Source organism: Orcinus orca, chromosome 19, assembly GCF_937001465.1.
Source record: "Orcinus orca chromosome 19, mOrcOrc1.1, whole genome shotgun sequence".
NCBI classification, from domain to species: domain Eukaryota; kingdom Metazoa; phylum Chordata; class Mammalia; order Artiodactyla; family Delphinidae; genus Orcinus; species Orcinus orca.
Window position 1 is genome coordinate 14033176 of NC_064577.1, and position 26123 is coordinate 14059298.

General features: G+C 49.1%; 1 protein-coding gene across 1 annotated transcript in view; it reads right to left on the minus strand.

Annotated features, from left to right (window-relative positions):
- Positions 1–531: 531 nt before the first annotated feature.
- LOC101278058 (myosin-13) overlaps positions 532–26123 on the minus strand; it is a 45185-nt gene continuing 19593 nt past the window's right edge. Inside the window, 23 exon segments of the mRNA XM_049701953.1 lie at positions 532–3203; positions 4704–4799; positions 4894–4992; positions 7089–7259; positions 7560–7685; positions 9543–9746; positions 9827–9849; positions 9852–10092; positions 10978–11017; positions 11019–11100; positions 12133–12258; positions 12261–12288; positions 12677–12860; positions 13208–13404; positions 15091–15209; positions 15299–15425; positions 16388–16564; positions 18604–18738; positions 18740–18847; positions 20682–20937; positions 22627–22864; positions 24518–24596; positions 24692–24765. Coding sequence (XP_049557910.1) covers positions 2940–3203; positions 4704–4799; positions 4894–4992; positions 7089–7259; positions 7560–7685; positions 9543–9746; positions 9827–9849; positions 9852–10092; positions 10978–11017; positions 11019–11100; positions 12133–12258; positions 12261–12288; positions 12677–12860; positions 13208–13404; positions 15091–15209; positions 15299–15425; positions 16388–16564; positions 18604–18738; positions 18740–18847; positions 20682–20937; positions 22627–22864; positions 24518–24596; positions 24692–24765 — 3194 coding nt within the window. The 3' untranslated portion in view covers positions 532–2939.

Genomic DNA, 26123 nt, shown 5'->3' on the forward strand with positions numbered 1-26123 from the left:
CAGGTAAGTGCAGAGATGCTAGGCAGCTCCAGGTGACCTGGGGAGTGTTTGAGCAGATGGAATCCAGATCTGCTTTTGTTGGGGTGTGAGGAGTGATTCCACGGGAGATTTTTTTGATGACCCTCAAATGCATGGTGTGTTAGCCCCTCAAACCAGAGGAAGCTCCTTAGAGACACAGTGAAAGCCCCAGCCCATCTGGGCCCCTGTCTTACACTCCACCTGTGCCCTTAGACCATGTGTTACCTCTGCCCACCATGATGCCAGGCTACCAGGGTACAAACTGTGTGTCTGGCTCCAGACCAAGGGCGTTCCTTGCATATTCTTACTTACTTCTCAGTATAACCCTCTAAAGTACATTGTTACATCCCGTTTTATACGTGAGGATGCTGAGGCTTAAAGCCATGGAGTAACTTGTTCCCAATCACACAGCTATGAATGGCAGGGCAAGACTGGGACCCCGGCAGGTTGGCCCCAGGGCTCTCACCACGAAAGCCCACGCCCACACAGAGGGAAAGGCCACTGTGTGAGACTCCGTGCTGCACGGTGAGTCTGAAGAGCTGCCATGTCAGTTCCTCCTCAGCATTGGAAAAGCCACAGTCCATCTGCAGCCCCGTCAGAAAATGAAGGTATTAATATCTGCCTGACCTCCTGATGGGCTTGTTGGGAGGCCAGGATGGAAAAGAGGAAAACGGTCCCATAAATACTCAGCATCATACAAAATTGTTCGTGTATTTGAAATTGTATTACTTTTATTGGGAGGGCGATGCAATAGGGTGGCAGAAATGTAGGATTAGGATCTGGTATCTGGGGACTTTGAGAACAGCCTTGGTTTCCTTGCCTGTAAAACTGAGGAGATTGAAGAGATCATTTTTTTTTTAGCTTTTTAAAAATTTTAATTAATTAATTTATTTTATTTTTGGCTGTGTTGGGTCTTCGTTTCTGTGCGTGGGCTTTCTCTAGTTGCAGCGAGTGGGGGCCACTCTTCATCGCGGTACTCAGGCCTCTCACTGTCGCAGCCTCTCCCGTTGCGGAGCACAGTCTCCGGACGCGCAGGCCCAGCGGCCACGGCTCACGGGCCTAGTTGCTCCACGACATGTGGCATCTTCCCGGACCGGGGCACGAACCTGTGTCCCCTGCATCGGCAAGTGGACTCCCAACCACTGCGCCACCAGGGAAGCCCCCGAAGAGATCATTTTTAATGACTCTTTCAGTCCTCAAGTTTAGCCATGATGATGGTGAGTATGGTGATGATAGTGATGATGGTGGTGGTGATGTCAGACATCTGAGATCACCCGACCTCAGAATCATTTCCTGCCACCACGACTGGCGCCACCCATCGTTAACTTCCAGCCCCACTGTGTCAAAGGCACAAGGGGTGGGCTGGTGATGAGATGGAAAGGAGGACCTAGAAGGCCAGAGAGAAGGGACGATCTCAGATGTTAGAGGAGAGTGCATCTCAGTGCCTGGTACATAGTAAGCCAGGATCCCTGCACACCTTGCCAACCCCCCAACCCCCCATCTGTCCTGGGAAAGCTGAGATTTTTATTGGTATCTCTGCCTTACAGAATAAGGAAATCGAGGCTCAGACCGTTAGTCTTAAGTTGCCCGAGGCCACACAGTTGGTATGTGATAATATTGGGATTCCATCCCGGTTTGCTGGAACCCAAAGTCCATGCCCCTGACCGCACGGGTCAGTCTGACTGTTGAGGCAACTCAGGTTCAGAGAATGTATGCGGCCAACCCAGGCCACACAGCTGCTGCTACGAAGTGGTCAGGCCGAGGCTCAGATTTCGTCTCGGCTTCTGATCCTGTCCTTGTTTGTCCTGCTGCTTTACGACCCTTCAGGGTAAGCAAACCAACATAATGACACTCAGCAAGATCTGGCTGGGATCTGGGAGCGACCCTGAGACTAGCTGCGCCCCTCACCCTTGGCTCAAGCACCAGGGGAAGGGTCCATGTGCGTGGAGGGGAGGGACCCGAAGGAGGGGCAGGGCTTGCCGGACAGGCCAGCCCCTAGGCAGTCCTTCCCGAAGCATCTGTCCTCCCAGGAATGCATCCCAGGTTCAGGAGCGCCTACTGCCTCCAAAGATGTTCTGGGAGCTGTAGGTGGTCTGAGAGGAGTGGAGACACGGCCGCTGGGGGGGACGGGATGGAAAAGCAGAGCTGCTTGGTGGAAAGAGCCCTGCTTGGGGGGCCTGGGATCTTGGGGTCTAGTCTCCCACCACCCTGGACAACTACAGTCAGAGTGCTTAGTCTATCTGGGTCCAGTTTCCCTGTCTGTAAATTTAGGGGAACTGAATTGGAAAGAATTATGAGTTCCTAGGCAGAAAAAGGGGTGTGCTTATCTGAAAGCGTTTTTATTTTTAACTGCTGGGGAGCTGGTGATATATCTCCAGATGGTTGGATTTCCACCTTTCCTTCTCAGGGCCAGGAGGGTCTGCTTTCACATCCCTTACTTTCTTTACAGTTTATAAATAGACCTGGCAAGAACTGAAAACCACCCCACAGAGGAGGAATGGACGGTGATGATAAACACAGCAGAGCCAGGGACCCGAGTAGTCAGGAGAATTGATTTCTCACAACACCCTCTCTCCGTTTTCCCGAGGTGTCCCATGGCAACGGGGGGGAAGGGCTCATTCTTCCATCTTCTGGGGGAGAAAAAGAATTGTACACAGGAAATGAGTCAAACCAAAGGTGAGGCTGGGCACTGTCTTCAAGTGGGGGCAGCTGGAGCCTCAGGAAAATATTCAGGCGTGGCTTTATCTCCCTTCGCACCTTGTAAAAACAAAGCAGTCGAGCTCCCGGAGTTGGGGTGAATCCCCCCCAAAGCAGAGGCTTCTTGGGCAGCGCCTCTTGCAACAGGGAGGGGCGGGGATGATAGGGTGGTCTGGCCCCTGGTCCCGCACTGCTCCTGTGAGCCTGGAACCACGGGGTCTAGGCTAAAGCGGTGACTTTTGTGGCTGCACGACCAGCAGCAGGGACGGTGCACTGACAGCCACCCTCCAAACTCTGCTGGGTGCTGCCTGGTCCTGGGTCCTAGGACGTCTGGGGAGGAAGTCTGCTCTCACCGGGGCCCCCACGTCGCGGCTCTTGGCCCGCAGCTTGTTGACCTGGGACTCGGCGATGTCCGCCCGTTCCTCGGCCTCCTCCAGCCCGCGCTGGACCCTCCGGCACCTGGACAGCTGTGTGTTGGCCTGCTCCTCCTGAACGGAAGGTGGAGGGGGCAGGAGGCTGAGGAAGTCCCTCACTCTGGCGCTGAGGCCCCCGGTCCCTGGTGGCCTCTGGGGAGCTGCGGAACCAGGAGAGCTTGGGCCCCCACTTCCCTGGCGGCAGAGGAGGGAAAGCTGAGCTCTGCAGCAGTGAAGACGATGCCCGTGGCACCTGTGTGCACTGCCTGGTTACCTCGCAGGTCTGCTGCCCCCAGGATGCCTGCATGTTCCCCTGCACCCCGCCTCTCTGCCATCCCCCCAACCCCGGAGCTCTTGGGAGGAAATCCAAGTGTCCCAAGGCATGTGGAGCTGTCAGACACCAAAGGGCCAGCCCCCGCCCCCCCCAACCCCGCCTGGGCCTGCTCCCCATACTGTCTGCCTGACACCAAAGGGCCAGCTCCCACCCCCCCAACCCTGCCTGGGCCTGCTCCCCGTACTGTCTGCCTGCAGCCCGGGGAATTGTATGGGTCTGAGAGCCATCCAAGCGTTTCTGATGAAGGTGGCCTCCCGGGGCCCCTCCAGCCTGGCCAGTCCTGCTGCGACTGTACTGACCCTCCCCCACCTTAACCAGTTCAGATCTGCTTCCCAGAGGTCAAGACAGGAGCACCAGGCTCTTGGCGGGGAGTAAAAAGGACAGGGAAGAAGCCACATCCTCCGTCATTTATGTAGGCCAGACTCCCCCAGGTTTTGTTCCTCAGGACACTGGTCCTGTGAGAGGCTCTGCCTCCAATACAAAGATGCCAAGGTCCACTAAAGGGTGGGAGATGCTACAATCTAGAACGCCTTTTCCACTCTGGAGTCCATCCCGTATTACCTGCAAAATCTGAGAAATCCTGGAAGTAAAGCCACCCATCGTCCAACTTTGTGTAACCCAGAGTTTCCCAAACGATTTCTTTTCTGTAAAATACCTCCCCCTCCCCCCACCTGCTGCCCCAACTTCCTGCTATTAACATCCTCCAGACCTAGTGGCCCCAGAAGATATTTGGGAAATGTTGGTTTCAGCCCAAACTATTTCCTCACTGTTGGTTTCACCTGTTTGCTCAAGGGCAGATCAAAAAGGGTGAACTGGAGGGTGGGAGCTAGGGAGGCCAGGGAGGGATGGATGTGGTAGAAGCCAGGGCCAGGGCTGAGATGTGATGATGTGAATTAAGGCCAGGTGTTCAAGGTTAGCTCACAGGGCAGGGAATTCTGCGTAAGTTGGGGGTGGGTGGAGTCAGCCAGTGTGGGTGGGATTAAAGCCAGGTGGGCTGAGGCAGAGGGAAGGGATGGAGGGGCGGGGCCAGGACTAGTGAGGCAGGAGGCCCAGGGGAGGGGGAGGTGGGGCAGGTTTGCATAATGAAGACCGGGGAGGGAAAGGGCAGGCGTCCTGGGCTTGTGTTTATAGCCTGCAAATGAAAACTCAGGCCTCAGCTGCCGCGGGCGCTGTGAAACAGGGACGGACTCCTGCTCGGGGCCAGGGCGCCCCCTCCCCACTCCCCGGGACCCCCTACTCACGGCCTCCTCCGCCTGCTTCCTGGAAGCCTTCACTTTGGCCTGCAGCTTGTCCACCAGGTCCTGGAGCCTGAGTATGTTCTAGCGGCCCTCCTCGGCCTGCCAACACAGCGTCGGTGCCAGGGCCCCAGACCCCCTCCCCCGCTGCTTCTGCCGGGTCAGATCCAGGGGATGCAGGAGAGCCGTTGCCTACCTGGTAAGTCATTTCCTTGACCTTCCGTTCGTATCTGTGCGCGCCCTTCAGGGCCTGGGCTCCCCTCTTCTGCTCAGCCTCTAGCCTGCTATGTGACTCCTGCTCCCAGAAGAGAGCACAGAGGTCAGGTCACGCCTCCCAGGCTTTTCTCACCCACTCACGTGCCGGTTGTTTTAGGGTAAACTCAAGATGCTCTACTTATATTTTGCGCAGATGACTCCTCCTAGGGCTCAGGAACACATGTGGTTCCCAAGGCCGCCACTAGTCCGTGCCGTGGCTTTGTGCAAGTGACAATGAGACGCCGTCTTTGGGCAGGAGCACCCCGGGTGCACGCGCCTCGCCTAGTGGACCAGGCTTCGCAAAAAAGTGATGCCTCCCCTGGGGCCATGCAGCTCGGTGAGGGCTTCCTGATCAAGGAAGGTGACAAGGGTCATGGAGAGAACCTGGGCCAGGTAGAGTCCAAGGTGTGTTTCAGCCCCCCGTCCAGCTGATCCATCCAAAGTAAGCCCGTTGTCATCACTGAGTATGAATTTCCATGTATTTAGAATGGTGATGATAATTCCTGCCCAAACTGCCTTGACTGTGGGGATCAGATGAGACAAAGTCTGTGGAAGTATTTTTTGATGATAAAGCACTACACAGGTATTGTTGATTTCATAGCTGTGTCTGCCTTTCCTGAAGTCGTGAGGGGGCAGGACAGCCACTGAGAGTGCAGGTCACCACCTGGGGCCCGATTCCTCAATCCAGGGAGAGCCCAGTGGTGGAGGTGGCAGCCAGTCCCTGGGCATCCCAGTAGCCACAGAGAGGGCGGCTCTGGGCCTGCAGACCCACTGGATCAACCTTGAAATCTACCAGTGGAACAGGCAGCTCTGGGCACTGTTCCAGAGAAGACCCCACCCACCGGCCCCGGGAAGCTGTCTTCCATCAGCTTCCCTGGGAATTCTCTCTAGGCCTCTGTAAGGTTCATGGAGCTAAGATAACTGGGCAGCTGGGGATTGGAGGACAGTCAAGGTGCCTCACCACGACAGAGGAGAGGTTGGAGGAGGGTTCCCTGCCAACCCAGGAATCAAAGTATCAAAGAGGGTGGCATGGGATCTAATTCCTCCGTCCAGGGAGGGGTCCCTGTGAAGGACAAGCCCAAGTTTGTTTTAATAGAAGAGGACTGGGAATAATTAAAAATAAGCATTTAAAGAATTCTGGGAGCTCTGACTTCCCTGGTGTTTACTTTTGTTACTCATGTGTCTGCAGCCTTGTAGTTTTTAGCCAAAAAATCGTTTCACATTTAAAGTGTACAAGTGCTGGTGACCACATCCTTGGGAGGCTGGCATGAAGAATGTGTTCGGGTCTTTCCTGCTGGGAGAAGTTTCCCTCTCTTCTCCTCCCCTTCATCCTCTTTCCCTCTTTCGTGCCTCTTCTCTGGGGGACAGCAGAGACAGTTTAACATCCTCTTCCTCCGAGCCGTCTCCAAACTGCAAATGGGTAATGCAGCCTGTTTAGAAAAACAAATAAACCATCCAGGGTCTAACAGGAAAAGCAAGGGGTATAGGAAACAAAGGGAACCACCAGCAAAGAAACTAAAAACTAAAAAATACGCTCCCAGGTAAAGAAAAATCAGGACTGTCCTGTGTGTGGATCGCACTTCGCTGGCGAGTTAGCCTGGGGGAAACGCCAGTCACCCTGCATTTAGGATGGAGTTGAGGAAGGCAGCAGAATTGCAAGTTGTGTTTCGACATTAGGAAATCTGGGAAGGGAATGAGATCCCGGAATGGGAGGGCAAGGGAGACTGCATATCTTATGTAGGATGGGCCATTGTTTATCAAAGTGGAGCCTGGTCCAAAATGTAAATTGCACCAAAATGTGTAATCTTATGATTGTAAGGTATGTTTCCCCTTCCATTTATGTAGATCTGAATCTGTATAAAAACAGAATGTGAACATTTGAAATGTCATTATATTGTAGGTATCGAGGGATACGCATTCAAAAATGGGTTTGTGTGTGTCTTGGGGCGTAGGGACCGGAGAGGGAGAAGTAGGGGGGACATTTGGCTCACAGGGAGTTTCACAAGTGGTCCTCAAACTGAACCTACAGTCGACTCTGCCCAATTCCCCGCCACCTAAGTTTCTGGACTGTGGTTCTGCCAGAGGCGGCTGAACTGGTGTCACTCTGGGAGTGAGAGTCCTCTCCCGCCACTCTACCCGCACCTCCAGCTTCTGGATCTGCTTCTTCCCGCCCTTCAGGGCCAGCTGCTCAGCCTCGTCCAGGTGGTGCTGCAGGTCCTTCACCGTCTGCTCCAGGTTCTTCTTCATCCGCCCCAGGTGGGCGCTGGTGTCCTGCCCCTTCTTCAGCTCCTCGGCCATCATGGCCGCCTGGTTAAGTCCACAGGAGCATCAGTGGGCCACCCACCCCTCCTATGCGGGCACACGGAGGATGCTGTGAGGCTGGTACTAGGCACGCTGATGCCTTCCTCCTTCCCGCAGCCGCCGCTGATTCTGCATGGCTCCCCTCCCGCTTGGCCTCTGCTGAGGCTCCATCTCCTTCCGTCTCTCCAGGAAGCCACCGCTGACTGAATGCAGGGGTGAGGAGAGGAAACCTACTTGCAGGTCCCAGCTTAGAAGCCCCTTTCTCATCTCCAGACAGCATCTCTGATAAGAGAGAATGGAGCTCACATCCGTGATGGCCTTCCTGGCCTTCTCCTCTGCATTTTTGGACTCCTGGATAGAGTTCTCCACCTCTGCCTGGCATTGGGCTATGTCAGCTTCCAGTTTTTTCTTGCTATTTATCAGGCACGTGTTCTACAAGAAAAATTAGATAAGAGGTTCGGGCTACATTTGGACACGTACAACGATTGGAAGGGAGAGGGTTGGGTGGGGAAGGAAGTCAATCTCGAGAACGTTCCATTTCTTATTTTTCACACAGGTGAAAAAAATTAAAAAGACGCTTTCATTTTTGATAGGACAGCTATCCCAAAACAGGCCCGAGAATTGTACAGAAAAGAACTGAGTGAATGATAAATGTGGACATTCAAATATTTGAGGAAGGATAGATTATTTAGTTAAACGTGCTGGAACAAGGAAATGGTTGACATAACTGTGAAATGAAAAATAATTCTCATGATCAAAACATTGTACATAGAGTTGTTAGGATGATGACAAACGAGAAAACATTTGCAGTGTGCATTACTGAAAAAATATTTCCTTCCTTAATATGTAAAAAAGACAAATCATTAAGAAAAAAGGGCAAAAGTGAAAATAGCTAAGACACACCAGAAGAAATACAAGTAGCCAAAAAATACGACAAAATGTTCCACCTCATTAGTAATCAAAGAAACAAGAATTTTTAAAATGAGGCATTTTCAACCATAAAATTGGTGAAGATTAAAAAAATAATAGCTAAGCACTCTCACATATTTTCCCCATGGGAATAAAAGTTGGGACAACTTTGTTTAAAGACCAGTTTACAACATATCATAAATGTCTTTGCTGTTTTGACCATGAATATATACTTCCAGGAATTTACTTACTTTTAGGAATATTAAGGAAATAGTAATCATGGATATATGTGAAAATTTAGTTATGAAGAAGTTTGTCATACAATCTTCTAATCATAAAAATTTTTATTGGGAACAGTCTAAAAATATCCAACCATAGAAGACTGATTAAATAAAAGTGTCATAATACACAACTAAAATGGACTGCTTTTCTGCCATTAAAAAACTGTATCGTAGAAAACTATTTTAAAATATAGAAATATGGGCTTCCCTGGTGGCGCAGTGGTTGAGAGTCTGCCTGCCGATGCAAGGGACACGGGTTCGTGTCCTGGTCCGGGAAGATCCCACATGCCACGGAGCAGCTGGGCCCGTGAAGCCGTGGCGCTGAGCCTGCACGTCCGGAGCCTGTGCTCCACAACGGGAGAGGCCACAGCAGTGAGAGGCCCGCGTACCGCAAAACAAAAAACAAAAACAAAAAAACCCCAAAAAACCCCTAAAATAGAGAAATATGTTCACAACACGTTGTTAAATGAAAAAAGTTGCAAAAGGATTGATCACGTTTACAAAAAATATCATATTTATGTATAGAAACAAGAGCCTAGAATAAGAGATCCCAAAATGCTAACAATATGGTTGATATTTTTCTATTTTTTTGGCTAATTCAAAAAATAGTTTTTAAAGCAAGGAATTTTGGGGGCATTCCCTGGCGGTCCAGTGATTAGGGCTTTGTGTTTCCACCGCGCAGGGCGCGGGTTCGATCCCTGGTTGGGGAACTAAGATCCCGTATGCCATGTGGCGTGGTCCAAAAAAGTAAAAAATGAAACAAGGAATTCTTTAACTTTCCTAAAAGTAATTATTTCAAAAGACAATCCTAATTTTCTAAGCTTGCAGCTTATATGTTACTGCCTCTGTGAAGCCTTTTCCAGCCCTTTTATGCAATAATTCGTCATTCCTTGCTCCGATTTCCCCATGATCTTTTTTCTTCAGATAAAAGAAAGCTTAGCAATCTGTCCATCTAGAGACAAAGTTATTCCAAGAACTAGGCCTAATGAAAGTTTGTCTTGACCACTAGCCTGGAAGGAGTGGTGGGAACTCCTTTCCATCAAGCCTGGGTCCTGCCTGCCTCCAGGGTGGACCCTGGGTGGAGTGAGGATGGACACACCTGGGAGTGAAGGAGCTGCACGCGGTCGCTGGCATCCAGCAGCCCCTGCTCCGACAGTTTACGGGTCCGCTCCGTCTGCTCCAGGGCCACCTTGCTCTCCTCCGGCTCCTCCAGCAAGAGGCCATTCCTGCGCTCCACGATGGCCGGCTGCCCCTTGAGGTCCTCATTGCCTCTCAGGGCATCATCCAGATGCAGCTGGCAGTCCTTCATGAGAAACCAGGGGTGAGACCGGAGCCCAGGGCAGGCTGAGGTCCCGCCAGGTCCTCCAGGGGCCGTGCACTCACCTTGAGCTGGCTCTGGACTGAGCACGGTGTTTCTGGGTTTCTGCCACCTGGCGGTTGGAGTGGCGCAGCTGAATCTCCATCTCACTGAGGTCCCCCTCCATCTTCTTCTTCAGCCTCAGAGCATCATTCCGGCTCCAGATCTCAGCATCCAGCACGCTCTGCATGGCCTCTGCTGCCCACTGGCTGTTTCTTTTCAGCTGCTCGATTTCTCTGTCCTTCTCTAGCTGGACACGCAAAATCTTGCTCTCTTCGTGCTCCAGGGAACCCTGATAAAAGTCAAGGAGGGCTTGGGATTGCCGGGGGCAGCCACCTTCTTGAATGAGGTTTTTCATCCCCATTATGATAAAATGGGTATTATTAGACTCATTTTACAAATAAATAGAACAGTACTCAAAAAGGTCAAACAGTTTGCTTCCAAGTTGTTACTAGTAATGAAACTAGAACTGAAGCTTTGTTGTTAACAGTCTTATGTCTTGAGGAGGACAGAGCATCGTTTTCAATTAGTAAAAATTTTGATTACTGTGTCTTTTTAAATAGTGACCATAAGTCAGGAGCCAACCTCTTCTCAAAAAAGACAGAGAAAGACAGAGAAATTGCTCTCCTGTTATCCTGCGTAGTGCAGATTTCCCTAGAACGTCTTAAGATCTCAAAGTAAGTACTTTGATCTCAAAGTAAGTTGAATTAACTTTAACGAAAAATAAAATTCATTTTGGAGGGACTGTCACAAAAGTAAAGAGACAGCGCAAAGCCCCAAACCCCTCACTGGCCACAACTGATGATTACATCAGGATACTGCACTCTTTGGACCACACAGAATTCCCAACAGCCAAAGATGACTGTGTATAACTCTCTGTTTAAACTAAGGCATTCTGAGCTGGCTCTCAGGATGTTTGGTGATTGAGTTCTTGCTTTCTGAGAGGAAGACGTTGAGGACATAATGAACAAGTTTATTTATTCAGTAGGAGAAATATGATGGACTAGAGGACACCCAGGAGACGAAGCAGCAGAGAGCAGCTGGTCCCCCCCCCCGGCGGGGGTGGGGCTGGATTTTTCCCATTGGAGCCCCAGTGCCTCCCGCCAGGAAGGGCCCCTGGGGGTGGTCTAGTCCCCTTCCTCAGTGTCCCGCCCTCCTTCACATCCCAGACACTTGCCTCCACCTCTTCTAGGGCAGCCTGGAGGTCTGACTTTTCTTTCCACTTGCTTCTTGGTCTTCTCCACTTGCTGAAGATTCGTGCTCATTTCCGCAATCTGCACGGTTAAGTCAGAAATCTCTTCTGCAAAGGACAGGCCTGATTTAGGCTGTTTTCACAGGCTCTGTCTGATAGCACAGGCATTTGCCAGGGAATTTGGGGATTGGTGATTCATTCATGACATTCATATAGGAGAGAACAAGTACAGTGAAACCTTTCGGGGAAGGTGTGGACAAGACACAGGTGTGTGGCCTCACCTGAAGATGCGTGGGGAGGAGCAACAGAACACCTGTATGACCCTGAACCTTCACACAGGACACAGAATGGGCACAGAGAGGACCGGGGGAGAAAACTGTGGAGAAAACACATCGAATCATGGTCTCGGAAATAGAAGGGGCTTTGGGGGGCACTGCGTCTGGTCTAGTTTTATAGGTCAGCAGTCTGAGATCCTAAGGGATCTAGTGACAGGATCAAGGACACAAAGCCATGTAGAGACAGAATCCATGGAAGATATGTTCTGTAGAAGAGCAGGGAGCTTAGCAGCCCAGGGAGCCCTCTGTTCTCAAGAGCAAGGCTTGGCTGTGAGTATGCCTTACATCGGGGGAGTTTGGGTCTCAGGGTAAACTGAGTAGATGTGAGGATTTTGTGGGGCAGCAGGAAGGAGGATGCTGTGGCCAAATGGGGGAGGGGTGGCCAGAAGAGAAGGGGGACTGTCACACACCTGTTGGGGGGAGAGAGCTGGGGGCTGTCACCTGTTGGGGGGAGAGAGCTGGGGGCTGTCACATACCTGTTGGGGGGAGAGAGCTGGGGACTGTCACACTCCTGTGATGGGGAGAGAGCTGGGGGCTGTCACACCCCTGTGATGGGGAGAGAGCTGGGTACTGTTACATACCTGTGATGGGGAGAGAGCTGGGGACTGTTACACACCTGTGATGGGGAGAGAGCTGGGGACTGTCACACACCTGTGATGGGGAGAGAGCTGGGGGCTGTCACACCTGTTGGGGGGAGAGAGCTGGGGGCTGTCACACACCTGTTGGGGGGAGAGAGCTGGGGGCTGTCACCTGTGATGGGGAGAGAGCTGGGGACTGTCACACCCCTGTGATGGGGAGAGCTCACCTTGCAGAATTTTGTTCTCCGGTCTCAGTGTCTCTAACTGACCCACCACCTGCTCGTAGGCATTGCGCATCTTGAAGATTTCAGTACTAAGTGACCCGGACTCTTTCTGAGCAGCTTCCAACTCTCATCCAATTTTTGTTTCCACTCTGTGAGGACCTAGGAGGTGACAGAGGGACACGTGAGAAGCCGAAAGGGCCAGGGACTTGGATGAGTCATGTCAACAAGGGCCGTCAGCAATGACAAGGTTGGACCCTTCTATCCTTAGGGACCAAAGAAACAGGGTGAGCCCCAAACTCAGGGGTTCCAAACTCTGGTATCACTACAGAGATCTGCTGTATTCTTGAAAGATACGTTGATCTCAAAGTAAGTTGAATTAACTTTAACGAAAAATAAAATTCATTTTGGAGGGACTGTCACAAAAGTAAAGAGACAGCGCAAAGCCCCAAACTCTCCACACTGGGAGTTGATGCTCGAGGGCCTCCCCGAAGGTGTGCATCTCACACATCTCTGGCATTGTGGCTGCCGTCAAGCGGTGGGGAAGGACCTCATCGAAGTTCCTCCGCTTCTTGTCCAGGCAGGCGCAGGTGGTGTTGGCCTGCTCCAAATCCAGCATCAGGTCGTCCACGTCTCCCTGGAGCCTCTGCTTGGTTTTCTCCAAGGAAGCACTCTTGGAGCTCACAGCCTCTGTGTTTTCCTCTGCTTCCTGGAGCCTCTGGGCCAGTTTTTTCCTAAGAGAACCAGGTTTGTTGTTGTTGACAAAGGTGGACCATTTCAGAAGTAATTATCAGATCGGAAGGGAATCGAGCCATCTACAAAGGACTGGAATTTGAGAAGACCTAGAGTTTGATGATTGGACAGTACGTATCACCTGAAGAGTCCCCAGATGGGCAAAGCAGTCACCTAGGAGGCGCCAAGGGACCAGGCGGAATGGACAGTACCCTGGGAGAGGGGCAGGGAGACCAGGTCTGCGTGTTTAAGAAAACTCAAAGGCCTGGGGAGGAAGAGAAGGTCTGTCCTCTGTTCCTTCCCTTGTGTCTTAGGGTCGACTCTCCTACCGTAACCTGGGAGCCCCTACTTGGCCTCCTCCAGCTCCTCTGTGTGCTGGATGGCGTCCGTCTCGTATTTGGTCCTCCACTGGGCCACCTCGCTGTTGGCCTTGGACAGCGCCCTCTGCATCTCGGCCTTGGCTTCCTGCTCCTCCTCATACTGTTCCCACAGCAGGTCACAGTCGTGGCGGGAGGACTGCAGGGCGTGGGCCAGGGCACTCTTGGCCTGCGGAATCACAGTGGTGACAGATTGCAAAAACGTGTGGCCATTTTCCAAGTTAAGGTATTTTTGTTTCAACCAGTGTTTCCCAACTTGTATCACTCCCTTGCTGCCTTCACAAACTTTGCTGTAGCAGTATATCTCCTGTTTTATTTACTTCATTTTTTAAAAAGTTGACTCCTTTATTATATTTAAATATATTTATTTAAATGGAAAACCATTAACATTTGCCATAAACAGAAGATAACTATAATAAATGCAATGGAGGTAAGGCGGTGTTTTCACCTTCTAATGAAGTACTTTGCTGCTGTGCCTCTGTGTCTGAGGCCTACTCTCTGTGTCTTAGTGAGGAAGATACATCAGTGTTAGAGAAATGGTATCCAAAGTGAGACCTTTTCCTTATTTAATCAGAAGAATTGAAGTAGAATTGGAAAGAGAATAATTTTCTCACTACTTAATGCAGTGTTATGGAGTACTGTGACCATGAAAACCCCAAAAGCATCTTTTGGTGTCACCAGTGGGCTGTGTCCCCACCCGGGAACTCTGACATGAGCTATGCCGTTTCCACAGCTCTGCCACCTCTTCCCAAACAGGAGGGGGACATGCCCAGAGGCCTCCATGACTCACTCCCACCTGGTCGGGAAGACAATGTAGCTCTCATTATAATGGTCACAAAATACTTTCTGGTCAACCCAGTGCAATAACTCATACATTTTTATCCTTTTAAAGACACAAATAAACAACAAAACTTTGCCCAGGAAGGAAAGCTTAGCTGTATCCTGGCCAGAGGACAGCCTTGCTCCTGTAATGGACCTTCTCATGTTCTGGTTCTCTCCACTTCCCCTGCCTCCACCCAGTCCACCAAATACCCCTACCCTATAATAGGAAGATGGGAGACTAATATAGCACTTCCTTTTTGGAAGGGGCAGATGGAGCTTGGTGGAGTTCCAAGAGACTGCCCTGTAAGTTTTAGCTGGCACATGGTAACCTCAGAATTACACTCATGCAGGTTTGCGGACTTCTAGATTCCTATTCTAGTGCTCGAACACCCATCAACAGCGTTTACTAAGCACCTACTGTGTGCACTGTTCTGTACTTACTGTTTACCGTTACAGTGGGGAAAAATAATTCTTGACCTTTAGAAGTTTACAGATTCGTGGGGAGACATGAATTATAAACATAAATAGCTTGATATTGACGTCAAGAAGGTGATAATGGTGTCCATGTTTATGCAGATGTCCCAAGGGTGCTCCAAATGTGGTCTCTTGGAGGAGGGGGGCTTAAATGTGGGTGTTGTAGCTGGTGATACACAAAGAGTGATGAAGGAGAAAGAGGAGGGCCTTTCAAGGGGCTGGGATGAATTGCTGGGCAGAGTGAAAGAATGCACAGAGGCAGAGATGCCCAAGCTAGTACAGTGATGGGGAGGGGATACCCCTGGCTGGGGAGGGGCGTTTATCAGCCCCTCCAGTGGGGCACAGAGGAGCTCTGAGAATGGAGCACCCTGGTAGAGTTTTCTAGCTCTGAAGAAGGAGATCCAATGCCAAGGTCCTGTAACCTCCAAGAACAGGTTCCTTCTACTACAAGGAAGAGATGAGCATCACGCTTCATGATGCAGCAGTGCCCCCAGCCGGCCTGGTGACTTCTCAGGTTCCACCTGACTCTGCCTTCCTGAACAGAGGCAACCACCCTTACCGTGGTTTCTTCTTCTAGCTGCCTCTTAAGCTCCTCCAGCTGCTGGGTGAGGGCCTGCTTGCTTTCGGTTAGCTGTGAAATCAGAGCCTTCTTCTCTTCCACTTGGTGGCTCAGCTCCCCTGGCAAACAGATGTGGCCCCACGTCAGAGTCTGGCCCACCCTCTCCCATGGCCCAGTGGTCCCACCACCGGGCCCTGCCCATCCTCACCATTTTGGGTCTGCAGCCTCGCCTTCTGCATGTTCAGATCATGGATTAACTGTGTCTGTTGGTCATCCTTGGCCTTGACTTCATTAAATTGGTCTTCCACAGTCTGGCACGTTCTTTCCACGTTACTCTTTAAAAAGAAAAGAAAAAGCCAACATGAATGGGAAACATGGGTCCCTGGTGCCCAGTATTGAACCGTTTGACAGTTTAGCTTCTCATTAGGTGAAATAAGAATAAAAATACAGAACACATAAAGGTCAGTTTAAAAAATTGGTCATTTCAGGTTTTCTTTATTTTTATGTGTGATTGCTGCTTAATCACCAATATCTTAGACCATCAGCTTTTAATAGATAAGTATTTACTGGTTTGTAAACAAACTTTTGAGAAGATGACACTCAAAGGAACCATGGGATCTTCTTACAGTATAGTCTTTTTTTTTTTTTTTTGCGGTACCCGGGCCTCTCACTGTTGTGGCCTCTCCCGTTGCGGAGCACAGGCTCCGGACGCGCAGGCTCAGCGACCATGGCTCACGGGCCCAGCCGCTCCGCGGCACGTGGGATCTTCCCGGACTGGGGCACGAACCCGCATCCCCTGCATCGGCAGGCGGACTCTCAACCACTGCGCCACCAGGAAAGCCCTGGAACTCACTTTTAACTAAATTAGAACAGGATTGGAGCTTTCGGAACCCAAAGACCTACATTCAAGTGGATGCTAGTGATGATGATGACACTAGCAGCTGACATTTTACTGAACACCCTCTACGTGCTGAGCTTTCCACGCATACCCTCCGAGGTAGAGCTTTCCATGCAAACCCTCCGAGGTAGAGCTAATTGTATCTCCATTTCACAAGGTGGGGACTGAGGCTTCATGAGTTAAGTGGCTCACTCAGCATTCCAGATTCATTTGGAATGGGCTGAGATCTGAACTCGGGGATTCTGGCTCTAGAGTCGGAACTCTCAACCCCTGCGTCCTGTGTAGACCCCATCCTGCCTGCGCTTCCACAAGTAATCAATGTTAGGGCGTAGTAATAAAATATCCTCACGCCGTCTGCTTGCTGCTCCAGCCTGACTTTTATTTTGGTGATATCCTCACGCCATCTGCTTGCTGCTCCAGCCTGACTTTTATTTTGGTGAGACCACTGGCTTTGTCTTCTTCAACCTGAAGATCCTCCAATGTTTGCTGATGGGCTTCCTGCAGAGGTTTCTTCTCTTTGGTCAGTTTGGAAATGTTTTCTTCAAGCGCTGTCATTTCTTCTGAAAGATTCTTTACCTAAGAGAGTATCAACACCAATTGAAAGTTCAAACAATTAAACCAGAAGCTTCTGGCAAAGGCTGTTGATTCTTTTTTTTCCCTTTTCTGTGACTTTTTTGTTTTTTGGCTACTGCTTCTTTGCCTCCGCAGCAGGTGCTCACAGTGTTGGCTGCATCATCCTGAAATTGGCAGCCTCTGGGTTTTTTCAATCCTCACTGGCCTATCACAGAGCCTCAAACCCTCCCCTAAAAGCTGATTCCTTTAAAGAGGGTGTTATATGGTACAAGGAAGGACACTGATAAATGCAAATATGCCGCCTCTGGAAGGAACACAACAGTCTATATTCATCTCAATACATCCATGGGGATTTGTTTATTAGCTGACCTGGGGTTTAGAATGAGGCAGGAAGGGGAAGAAGGACAGGCATGAGGTGCTATGCAGGAAAAGCCGGAACAGGAGTCCTGTGTGTCAGGAAGCAGGACAGCGGCACCAACCGCAGAGATTTTAAGGCGTTAAATTGAACTTTTCTCCATGTATGACGCTCTGCCAGCTCAGAGGTTGGTAATTCCTGACCTATGGGCCGAATCTGGCCACATAAGAGTTTACAACTTTTGAATAAAAGTTGAAAAAACATGAGATTTCACATAAAATCTGGGATGTCTGGTTTCTCAAGGAAAATTGGAAGCTCTGGCAGTGCTGGACTCACATGGCTACCGGGCACCAGCTGGCTGGCGCGGGGCCCTGGCTGCCACCTGGGGGCAGGGCAAGTGCTCTCCAGTTCGCCGCAGTCCCCACCCCTCCCTATCACCTCCCTATCAACGCCCGGTTGTCTGTCCCACACTGACGCGGGTCATCTCACACCTGGCCAACCTCATCCTTGCCTCCGTCTCACTGGCAACCATTATGGTATGAATCATGGATTGTGTTTTTCATTTACTTTTGTAAAGTGTCTGTGATTTTGTGTGCGTGTGATTTTAGTCTACATAAATGGTACCATGCTGTATATTTCTCTTTCTTCCTTTGTTCTCTTTTACATCCATCTTGTTGCCCTGATGGCTGTGTAGTATACCCTGCCGTGCGTCCTCTGCCCTGTACCTCTCCATCCCTCCAACGTGGACCCCGATCTTGCCTCCAGCACCCCCCACCACAAGCCACACTGCCATGAACATCCTCATACATGTCCCCTCGTGGACCTGGCAGAAGAATTCCCTGGTTTGTATACCCAGGAGCAGAATCACTGGGTTGAAGGATTCTTTTTTTTTTTTTTAATTAATTTATTTATTTTTGGCTGCGTCGGGTCTTCGTTGCTGTGCACGGGCTTTCTCTAGTTGTGGCGAGCAGGGGCTACTCTTCGTTGCAGTGCACGGGCTTCTCATTGCGGTGGCTTCTCTTTGTTGCAGAGCACGGACTCTAGGCGCAGGGGCACAGTAGTTGTGGCACGCGGGCTGCAGTAGTTGTGGCGCACGGGCTTAGTTGCTCCACAGCCTGTGGGAGCTTCCCAGACCAGGGCTCAAACCCGTGTCCCCTGCATCGGCAGGTGGATTCGTAACCACTGCGCCACCAGGGAAGTCCGGATGTGTGGATTCTTCATTCGACTAAGAATTTCCAGATGGCGTTCCCGAAGGCCGCATCAGTCTACACTCTACCAGTAATGCACGAGGGTCCCTGTGCCTCTAACCTCGTGCATGCACGAGGGTCCCTGTGCCTCTAACCTCCCTGCCAATCCCTGGTGTGGTCCACTTTCTGCCTTCTTCATCACCTGCTTCCCTCATCATCTGCCTGGCCCTGTAGGCACATTTGTCGGCTCCCCCTGTGCCACATGCTTTTCCTGAAGCATCTCTTGGCTTGTGGAGGAAGGGTTAGGGCTAGAAGTTTGTGGTACAACCAGGCAGGCAGCCGGAGAGGGGGAAGAGCCCATGGGGTCTAGAACAGGGCAGAGGCGGACTCACTGGAATGTAACTGCCCGTCCACTGGCTCCCCTCTCACTTCTGGACAATGTTGGGTGAACGGGCTCCTTCCCCGCCTCTCTCCTCCTGGCGGGGGCTGGGCGTGCTCACCTTGTTCTCCGTGGCGTGCTTCTCCTTCTCCACCTCGGTAAGGGTCAGCGCCAGGTCGTCAGTGTCTCTTTTGAGGGAGGAGCATTTATCTTCCAGGTTCCTCTTCTTGGCAACCAGTTCAGAATTCATCCCCTCCCTCCTCTTCCAGCCTCTCGTTTAGCTCCTTCACTTTGGCCTCCAGCTGAATCTTCCTTTTGATGAGCCCCTCGCACCGTTCCTCGGCATCCATCAGGCTTTCTGTTTCCTGAAAGAACCAGATCGTGATGTCCTTTAAAAAATTGAATTTATTGAAGTATAGTTGATTTACAGTGTCATGTGAGTGTCTGCTCTACGGCAAAGTGATTCAGTTATACATGTATATCTTTTTCATATTCTTTTCCATTATGGTTTATTACCGGCTATTGAATAGAGTTCCCTGTGCTCTACAGTAGCGTCTTGTTGTTTACAGGTTGTTATTTTGGGATCAGCCTCTTGACCAACCCCAGAAGGGAAGGGCTTTGCCCTCCAAAAGGCCATTATCCGATCCAAGTCAAGGAGTGAGTCATGGCCACGCACACACTCGCACATATATATCATCCAAGTCCTTTTTTTATTAACCACTAAAGATGTCATCTACTGAATAGAAAATCACCTAAGCTAATCTCAAGCAAAGGCGTTCATGGCATTCAGGAAGCCTCTGCAAATTTGCCACGTTTGGACCCCCAGCCATTTTACTCTTCCTTCTACCAGGAGTTGAAAAACAACTCATCTCCTCTGTGCTTTCACAAGCTAACTACTAGTTCCCAACCATGACTACCTTTTTAGACTCTCCACAGAAAAGTGCACCCTGTGTCTCCTCAGCCCTGCCTCCTCAAGCCACGGAACTGAAAACTCCAAATAGACAAAAATAAGTGATTTTGTCATCACTTAATACATACGTGTCCCAGAAGACTCTGTATTGAATCTCTTGGAGTGGCCAGGGTTAGCTAATTATGCTCTTAAACGTAATGGGACTGTGTCTTCTCCTACCAGAGTACTGTAAGAACTGGACACACGTTTCGAGGTAAAGGATGAAAAGAGTCTGGCGGGAATAGCCTCTGTGTTTGTTGAACGTGTGCTGTGTGCGGCATTGTACAAGCACGAACTCACCTGATCTTCCCAACAACCCTGCGAGGTGGCTACTCTTGCTGTGCCCATTTTACAGAAAACTGAGGCACAAAAAGGATGTCACCTGCCGAAGGTCACACAGCTCCCAACTGGGGGATCTGGGATGTAAACCAAGAGATCTGATTCCAAAACTTGTTCTGCCCTCAGTGCTTGGGAAAGGGTTCCTAACAGCTGCACGTACTGACTGGGAAAGTGAAAAGGGGAGCAGTAAAATGTTGGGGGTTTATTAAAAAGGGCAAACGATAAATGTCTTAACTCTGTGAAAAGAGACCATTATGCTGCCAGAGTGTTACCTACTCGTTGTATGGTTTCATTTTCCCTATTTCTTTGATAAAAAATGCATATCTTTAAAGCATTTTAATTTTATTTTGTATTTGTTGTAAAGGAAATGAACAGTAATTTATGAATTACGTATATATAAAGCATTTTTAGAGTATAATTATTTTCTTGAAAATCACGTATAGAAAGTTACTGTTTCTACATTGAATTGAATGATTTAATTTTAAATATTTATTTATTTATTGCCGCGCTGTGCGGCTCGCAGGATCGCAGTTCCCTGACCAGTGATTGAACCCAGGCCACGGCAGTGAAAGCCCGGAATCCTAACCACTAAGCAACCAGGGAACTTCCAGTGATGTCTTTTTATTTACAGTTTTTAAAAAGACCTGGTGCATTCCTGACAGCTTTTTATTCTGATGACAGACACATCCCCCTCATGCCCACAGCAAAATACATCTTGCTCCGCTATGGAAGACAGGGAGAAATCAGAGCGAGCAGAAATTCACTTTGCAGATGTGTTTTCCAGGGTGATCTGAGGGCTGGCCTCCTTCCCTGGCAGGGTAGTCATGCAATACTCTGTAGGCCCACTGAGTGGCACTACTGTCTCTTGAATAGACACTGGTGGGGCCTCCTGGTCTCAGGGAGATACTTACAGACTGGACGTGCAGCTGGAGGTCATTATTTTCCTGCCGCAGGGACACCATTTTCTCCTGCAGTTCCTTCCGATGAGCCTCAGCTGTGGCCAGTTCTTCGTTGGCTCTCTCAAATCCTTCCTTCATGGTGGCCATCTCCTTCTCGGCCTCTGCACTCTTCAGCAGGGGCTTGATCTTGAAGAACAGGTTCATCCAGGGCCAGTGCTTGACGTTCATAAAACATCAGATGTTGTGCTGGATGCAGAAGATGGAGTCCCTGTGCATCGTTAGGACTGGGGTTAATGGGCCATAGCAAGGCCCAGTCTCCGCTCACCTGCCCCCCAGGCCCCATGACCTTCACCTTTCCCATCCAGGTGGGAAGGAGGGACAGCCAAGCTGTGCAGATCCTAGGGACTCCAGAGTCCCTTCTGCAAATGAAAAGCGGAGGAAACAGCACATGCAAATCTGGGAGGTGAGCGAGGGTCCAGGGCCACTGAGGGTCTCCCATCCACCTGGCCTCCACCCCCACTACCCTACTGAAAATGCTCAGCGTAAGGTTGTCAGTGGCCTCCAATTACCATGTGATGAGCTGCTTTCATTCCCGTTTTATTGGGTCTTTCTCCCACATTTGAGTTGTTAACTCTCACCTTTTTTTTTTATGAATTTTTATTGGAATATAGTTGATTTACAATGTTGTGTTAGTTTCTGCTGTATAGCAAAGTGAATCAGTTATGCATATAACTTATATGCATATAACTGATATAACTGATATATCCACTCTTTTTTAGATTCTTTTCCCATATAGGTCATGACAGAGTACTGAGTAGAGTTCCCCATGCTATATAGTAGGTTCTTATTAGTTATCTATTTTATAATATATAGTAGTGTGTATATGTCAATCCCAATCCTTTTGCCCTTGATTCCCTGATAAAACAGTTTTCCTGTTTCGCTGTGTTTAGCCATATGGGCTCCTGCTTCCTGCTGAAGTGTTGGTGTCCACCTAGGACCTGTCTCCAGCCCACTGGTCACCTCCCAGACTCTTGCCTTTCTAGGACTGATCTTTTTTCCGAACTTAGACTGTAGCCTACGTCCCAGTGACACAGACACTGTTTCCTAATCTTCGTCCTCCACAGCTTCGTATCGAACTCACGTGAACCTGAAAACTTGCTTTTCTTTCCATTAAACTGGTCCCTTCTCTGAGATTTTTTTCGTTTCCATGCTGGCTTCCTTTCCCTTCGCCGGGACAGATGCCCGGGAGGTATTCTTGACTAATATGTAATGGTGGCGTGTTATGGCGATGACAACGGTAGAGCTGTATGGGATGTCGGGGAATCGGGACAAGGTGCTTCCATCAAATTCCCCTCTCCCTGACATTCCCACACAGGACCAGCCATCAGAGCTGCTGTTCCTCCTGTGGAATTACTGAAGGCCTAAGGCCCTTCAACCTTTCTTCAGTGCCTCCCCTCCTCTCCCCCATGATCTGTTTCCTAATTCAGGTCCTTGTCATCTTTTATTTGGACTTCTGTTACAGCCTGGTCTTGGCCCCTCTTGTGCTCTCAGGCCTGCTCTTCTTGTAGCTGCCAGAGCAACCTCTCAGTGTGTGTGTGTGTGTGTGTGTGTGTGTTTGGCCGTGCCGTGCAGCACACGGGATCTTAGTTCCCCCACCAGGGATCGAACCCATGGTCCCTGCAGTGGAAGTGCGGAGTCTTAACCACTGGACCACCAGGGAAGTCCCCCAGAGTGACTGCTCTGAGCTATAAACCTGATCCTCTCACTCGTCTCCTCCATGGCTCCTCATCAACTAGAAGATTTAACTTGGGCTCTTTAATGTGGCATGTGGGGACCTCCACGCCTCACCCCAGGCATGTGACCTGCTTGTCGGTCTCCTTCCCCCCAGGCCACCTTTTCTCAGGCCATGCAAAGCCTCCTTCAGAAAGTTCTTTCTTGCTGACCCCTTCACGCCAACCCCAACGAGTCCCCCCCGCCCCGAATATAACTGACATTGCGCTTGTCATAGGCGTTAAAGCTAGCCACGCACGTGTCTGCTTTCTGCTCCTCTATGGGTTCCTGGAGGCCAGGGCTCATTTCTGCATCCCCAGTGCCAAGCAGAGGCCCCAGCACGGAACTGCAGCTCAGTAAATGTGGGTTAAAGGGGTGACCGAGTAAATTAATATCCCCAGACAAGGGCAGGAAGCCATAGTCAGCTCCAAGGAAGAGGGCGGGGAGGTGAGGGTCTGCGTCACCTCCTCTTCATAATCTTTTTTTTTTTTTTTTTTTTTGCTGCGGTACGCGGGCGTCTCACTGTTGTGGCCTCTCCCGTTGCGGAGCACAGGCTCCGGACGCGCAGGCTCAGCGGCCATGGCTCACGGGCCCAGCTGCTCCGCGGCATGTGGGATCTTCCCGGACCGGGGCACGTGTCCCCTGCATCGGCAGGCGGACTCTCAACCACTGCGCCACCAGAGAAGCCCCCACTCTTATATATTTTGGTCTACCTCTTTAATCATGAACTGACAGAGTTTATTTAAATTCACCTACAACTATTGTTGTAGTGCTATCTACCAGCATTTTAAAAACATTGAGGTGTAATTGGCATGTAACATTTTACTAGTTTCAGCTGTACAACGTATTGATTCGATATTTGTATATATTGTGAGATGATCACCAAAATAAGTCCGGTTAACCTCCGTCCGTCCACATACATAGTTACAATTGTTTTGTTCCTGTGATGGGACCTGTTTCAAATGCTTTACGTGTACTGGCTTATTTAATCCTCAACAGCCCTCTAAGGCGGGTTAAATGTGTTAATATTTACAAAATGAGTCAACACTTTATAAGCGCTCACTCAATAAATAAATGAATTAATAACTAAGCGAATGCCTAAAGAAAATGCCATTTTAATCCTCCTTTTATAGGCCAGAAAGCTGAAGGACTCAGCTGTGGTCCCTTGGGCAGTAGTAGGTGGAGCTGGGATCTTTTCTTTGATCATCTAATTCCTCTGCTCTCCTGTAACATTGCTGAAGCAGGACCTTGATGCCAGAAGCCCAGCCTTTGGGATTCAACAGCTTGGCTGGTGAGAGAGCTGCCTCGTAGCCACAGTCTGTGTGATGGTTTGTTCTTTCCTTTGTGACAAATGGCCCTGAAACTCAGCCATATCTGTGCATCCAGGATTGTTGACGGTTAAAGGTCTGCTGTACCACATGGTGTCCTATGTCTATATATCTGGTCTCTGACTCTCAGTTTTCTCATTTATAAAATGGAGATGATTATGTTTTTCTTGCAGTGAACTGCTGTAAACAGTAGAGCTAACATAATAATGGGACTGCATTAGGCTCAGAAAACAGTTGTTATTGATGCTGTTTTTATTATGGAACACCTAAGCTGATTATTTGCCAAATATAGTGGCTCTTCACTTTGGGGGGAAAGGTTTTTAAGAATCTTATGAAAGGTATGGATTTAATGCACCTATATATGTACATAACATTTTGGATATAATTTCATAGTAGGAATGCCAGATAAAATATGCCCAGGCTGCCCAGTTGAATTTGAATTTCAGAGAAACAGTAAATACTTTTTTTTTTTTAGTATAAGTATATCCCAAATATTGCATGGGTCATATTTATACTAAGAAATTTTTCACTGTCTCATCTGAAATTCGAATTTAATGGGGTGTCTCGTGGTTTTAATTTGCTAAATCAGGCAGCCCTATTTCATAGACTGAGAAGTGATAAAGGCTATCATGATCCTGTCCCCAGGGAAACACACACGCACGTGCACACAGACACATGTACACCCATACCCACACCCACAGAACTTTTCATACATTTCAGGGAGTCCTGCTCTGAGGGATTCTCACTCACCAGGAGTCTTGGGAATCAGACATCGCACAAAGTGAGGACGGGTGCTTCTTAAATTGGCCATCAATTTGTTTAAATTTTCCTGGGACACAAACCAGAAGAAGCACATTTACCTTAGCAAACGCCATTGCACTGGGCAGAAATACAACCGAATGTGGAAGTTGCCAAAAAACAAACCCTGAACACAGTGGACACAGTCTGGAAAGAGGAGCCCTTCTTCTTCCCGCCCTTCTTGCTCACCCTGGCGTCGCCTGGAGACGGACACAGAGGGTGTGTCTGGTGAGTCCTGAGGACATAGTGGTGGCCTTTCCTACCCACCTGCCCCACCAGTTTTATTGAGATGTAACTGACATATAAGACTGTATATGTTTAAGGTGTACAACATAATGATTTGATATATGTATATAGTGCAGAATGATCACAGCATTAAGTCTACTTAACATCTATCCCTTCACTTACAGTTTCTTTTTCTTATGATGAGAGCTTTTAAGCTCTACTCTCTTAGCAACTTTCAAATATACAGCACAGTGTAATTAACTACAGTTACCATGCTGTACTTTACAACCACAGAACTTACTTATGTCATAACTGGAAGTTTGTACCTTTTAACCCCTTTCCCCCAGTTCTCCCACCTCTCACCCGCCACCTCTGGCAACCACAGATCTGATCTCTGTTTCTATGAGTTTGGTTTTTTAAGATTCCACATATACATGAGATTATACAGGATCTGTCTTTCTGTGTCTGATTTATTTCACATAGCATAATGCCCTCAAGGTCCATTGTTGCCAATGGCAAGATTTCATTCTTTTCTATGGCTGAATAATATTCCATTATATATGACCTTTTCTTTATCCATTTATCCATCAGTGGACACTTAGATCATTTCCATGTCTTGGCTATTCTAAATAATGCTGCAATGCACATGGGGGTATCTCTTTGGGATAGTCATTTCATTTCCTTTGGGTATATACCCAGAAGTGGAGTTGCTGGATCATATGGTAGTTCTATTTTTAATTTTTAAAGGAATCTCCATACTGTTTTCTGTAGTGGCTTCACAAATTTACATCTCCACTAACAGTGTACCGTTTTGTCAGTGGTGGCCTTTCTAAACCACTTCCTCCAAACCCTGAAGTGAGAGTTTGGTTTTCTTTTGACGTAGGAGAGCTGAGGGTTTTTTGGTTTGTTCATTTCTGTATTCTGCTTCTTAAAATTCCTCCAAACTACTCAGATTTGGGGACACTGATTTTTATCACTGTGGGAACGGAGTGGGGTGGGATATGGGTGGCATTTAACTGGGAGTATAATTTAGGCTCTCTGTATCCAAGGAGAATCTTTTCCTTTAGACATCAGACATGAAATCCAACTGAATAGTTGGCAAGATTGAGATGTTCCTCTTGGTGAGTGTGGTTTCTTTCATGAGTGTCCCTTTTAAAAATTCTTGAGTCCCTGTTTATCTCTTCATGAGGAAGTAACTGAAAGTAATAACAACTGAAGTTTCTCAGAATATTCTACAAGTCCATTTTTTTCTTGTCTAAAAGGAACAGCCCAACTTAATGAGGCATCAGTGATATTGGGTCTACTTTTTCTGAATGGCTCAATTTCAGATTTA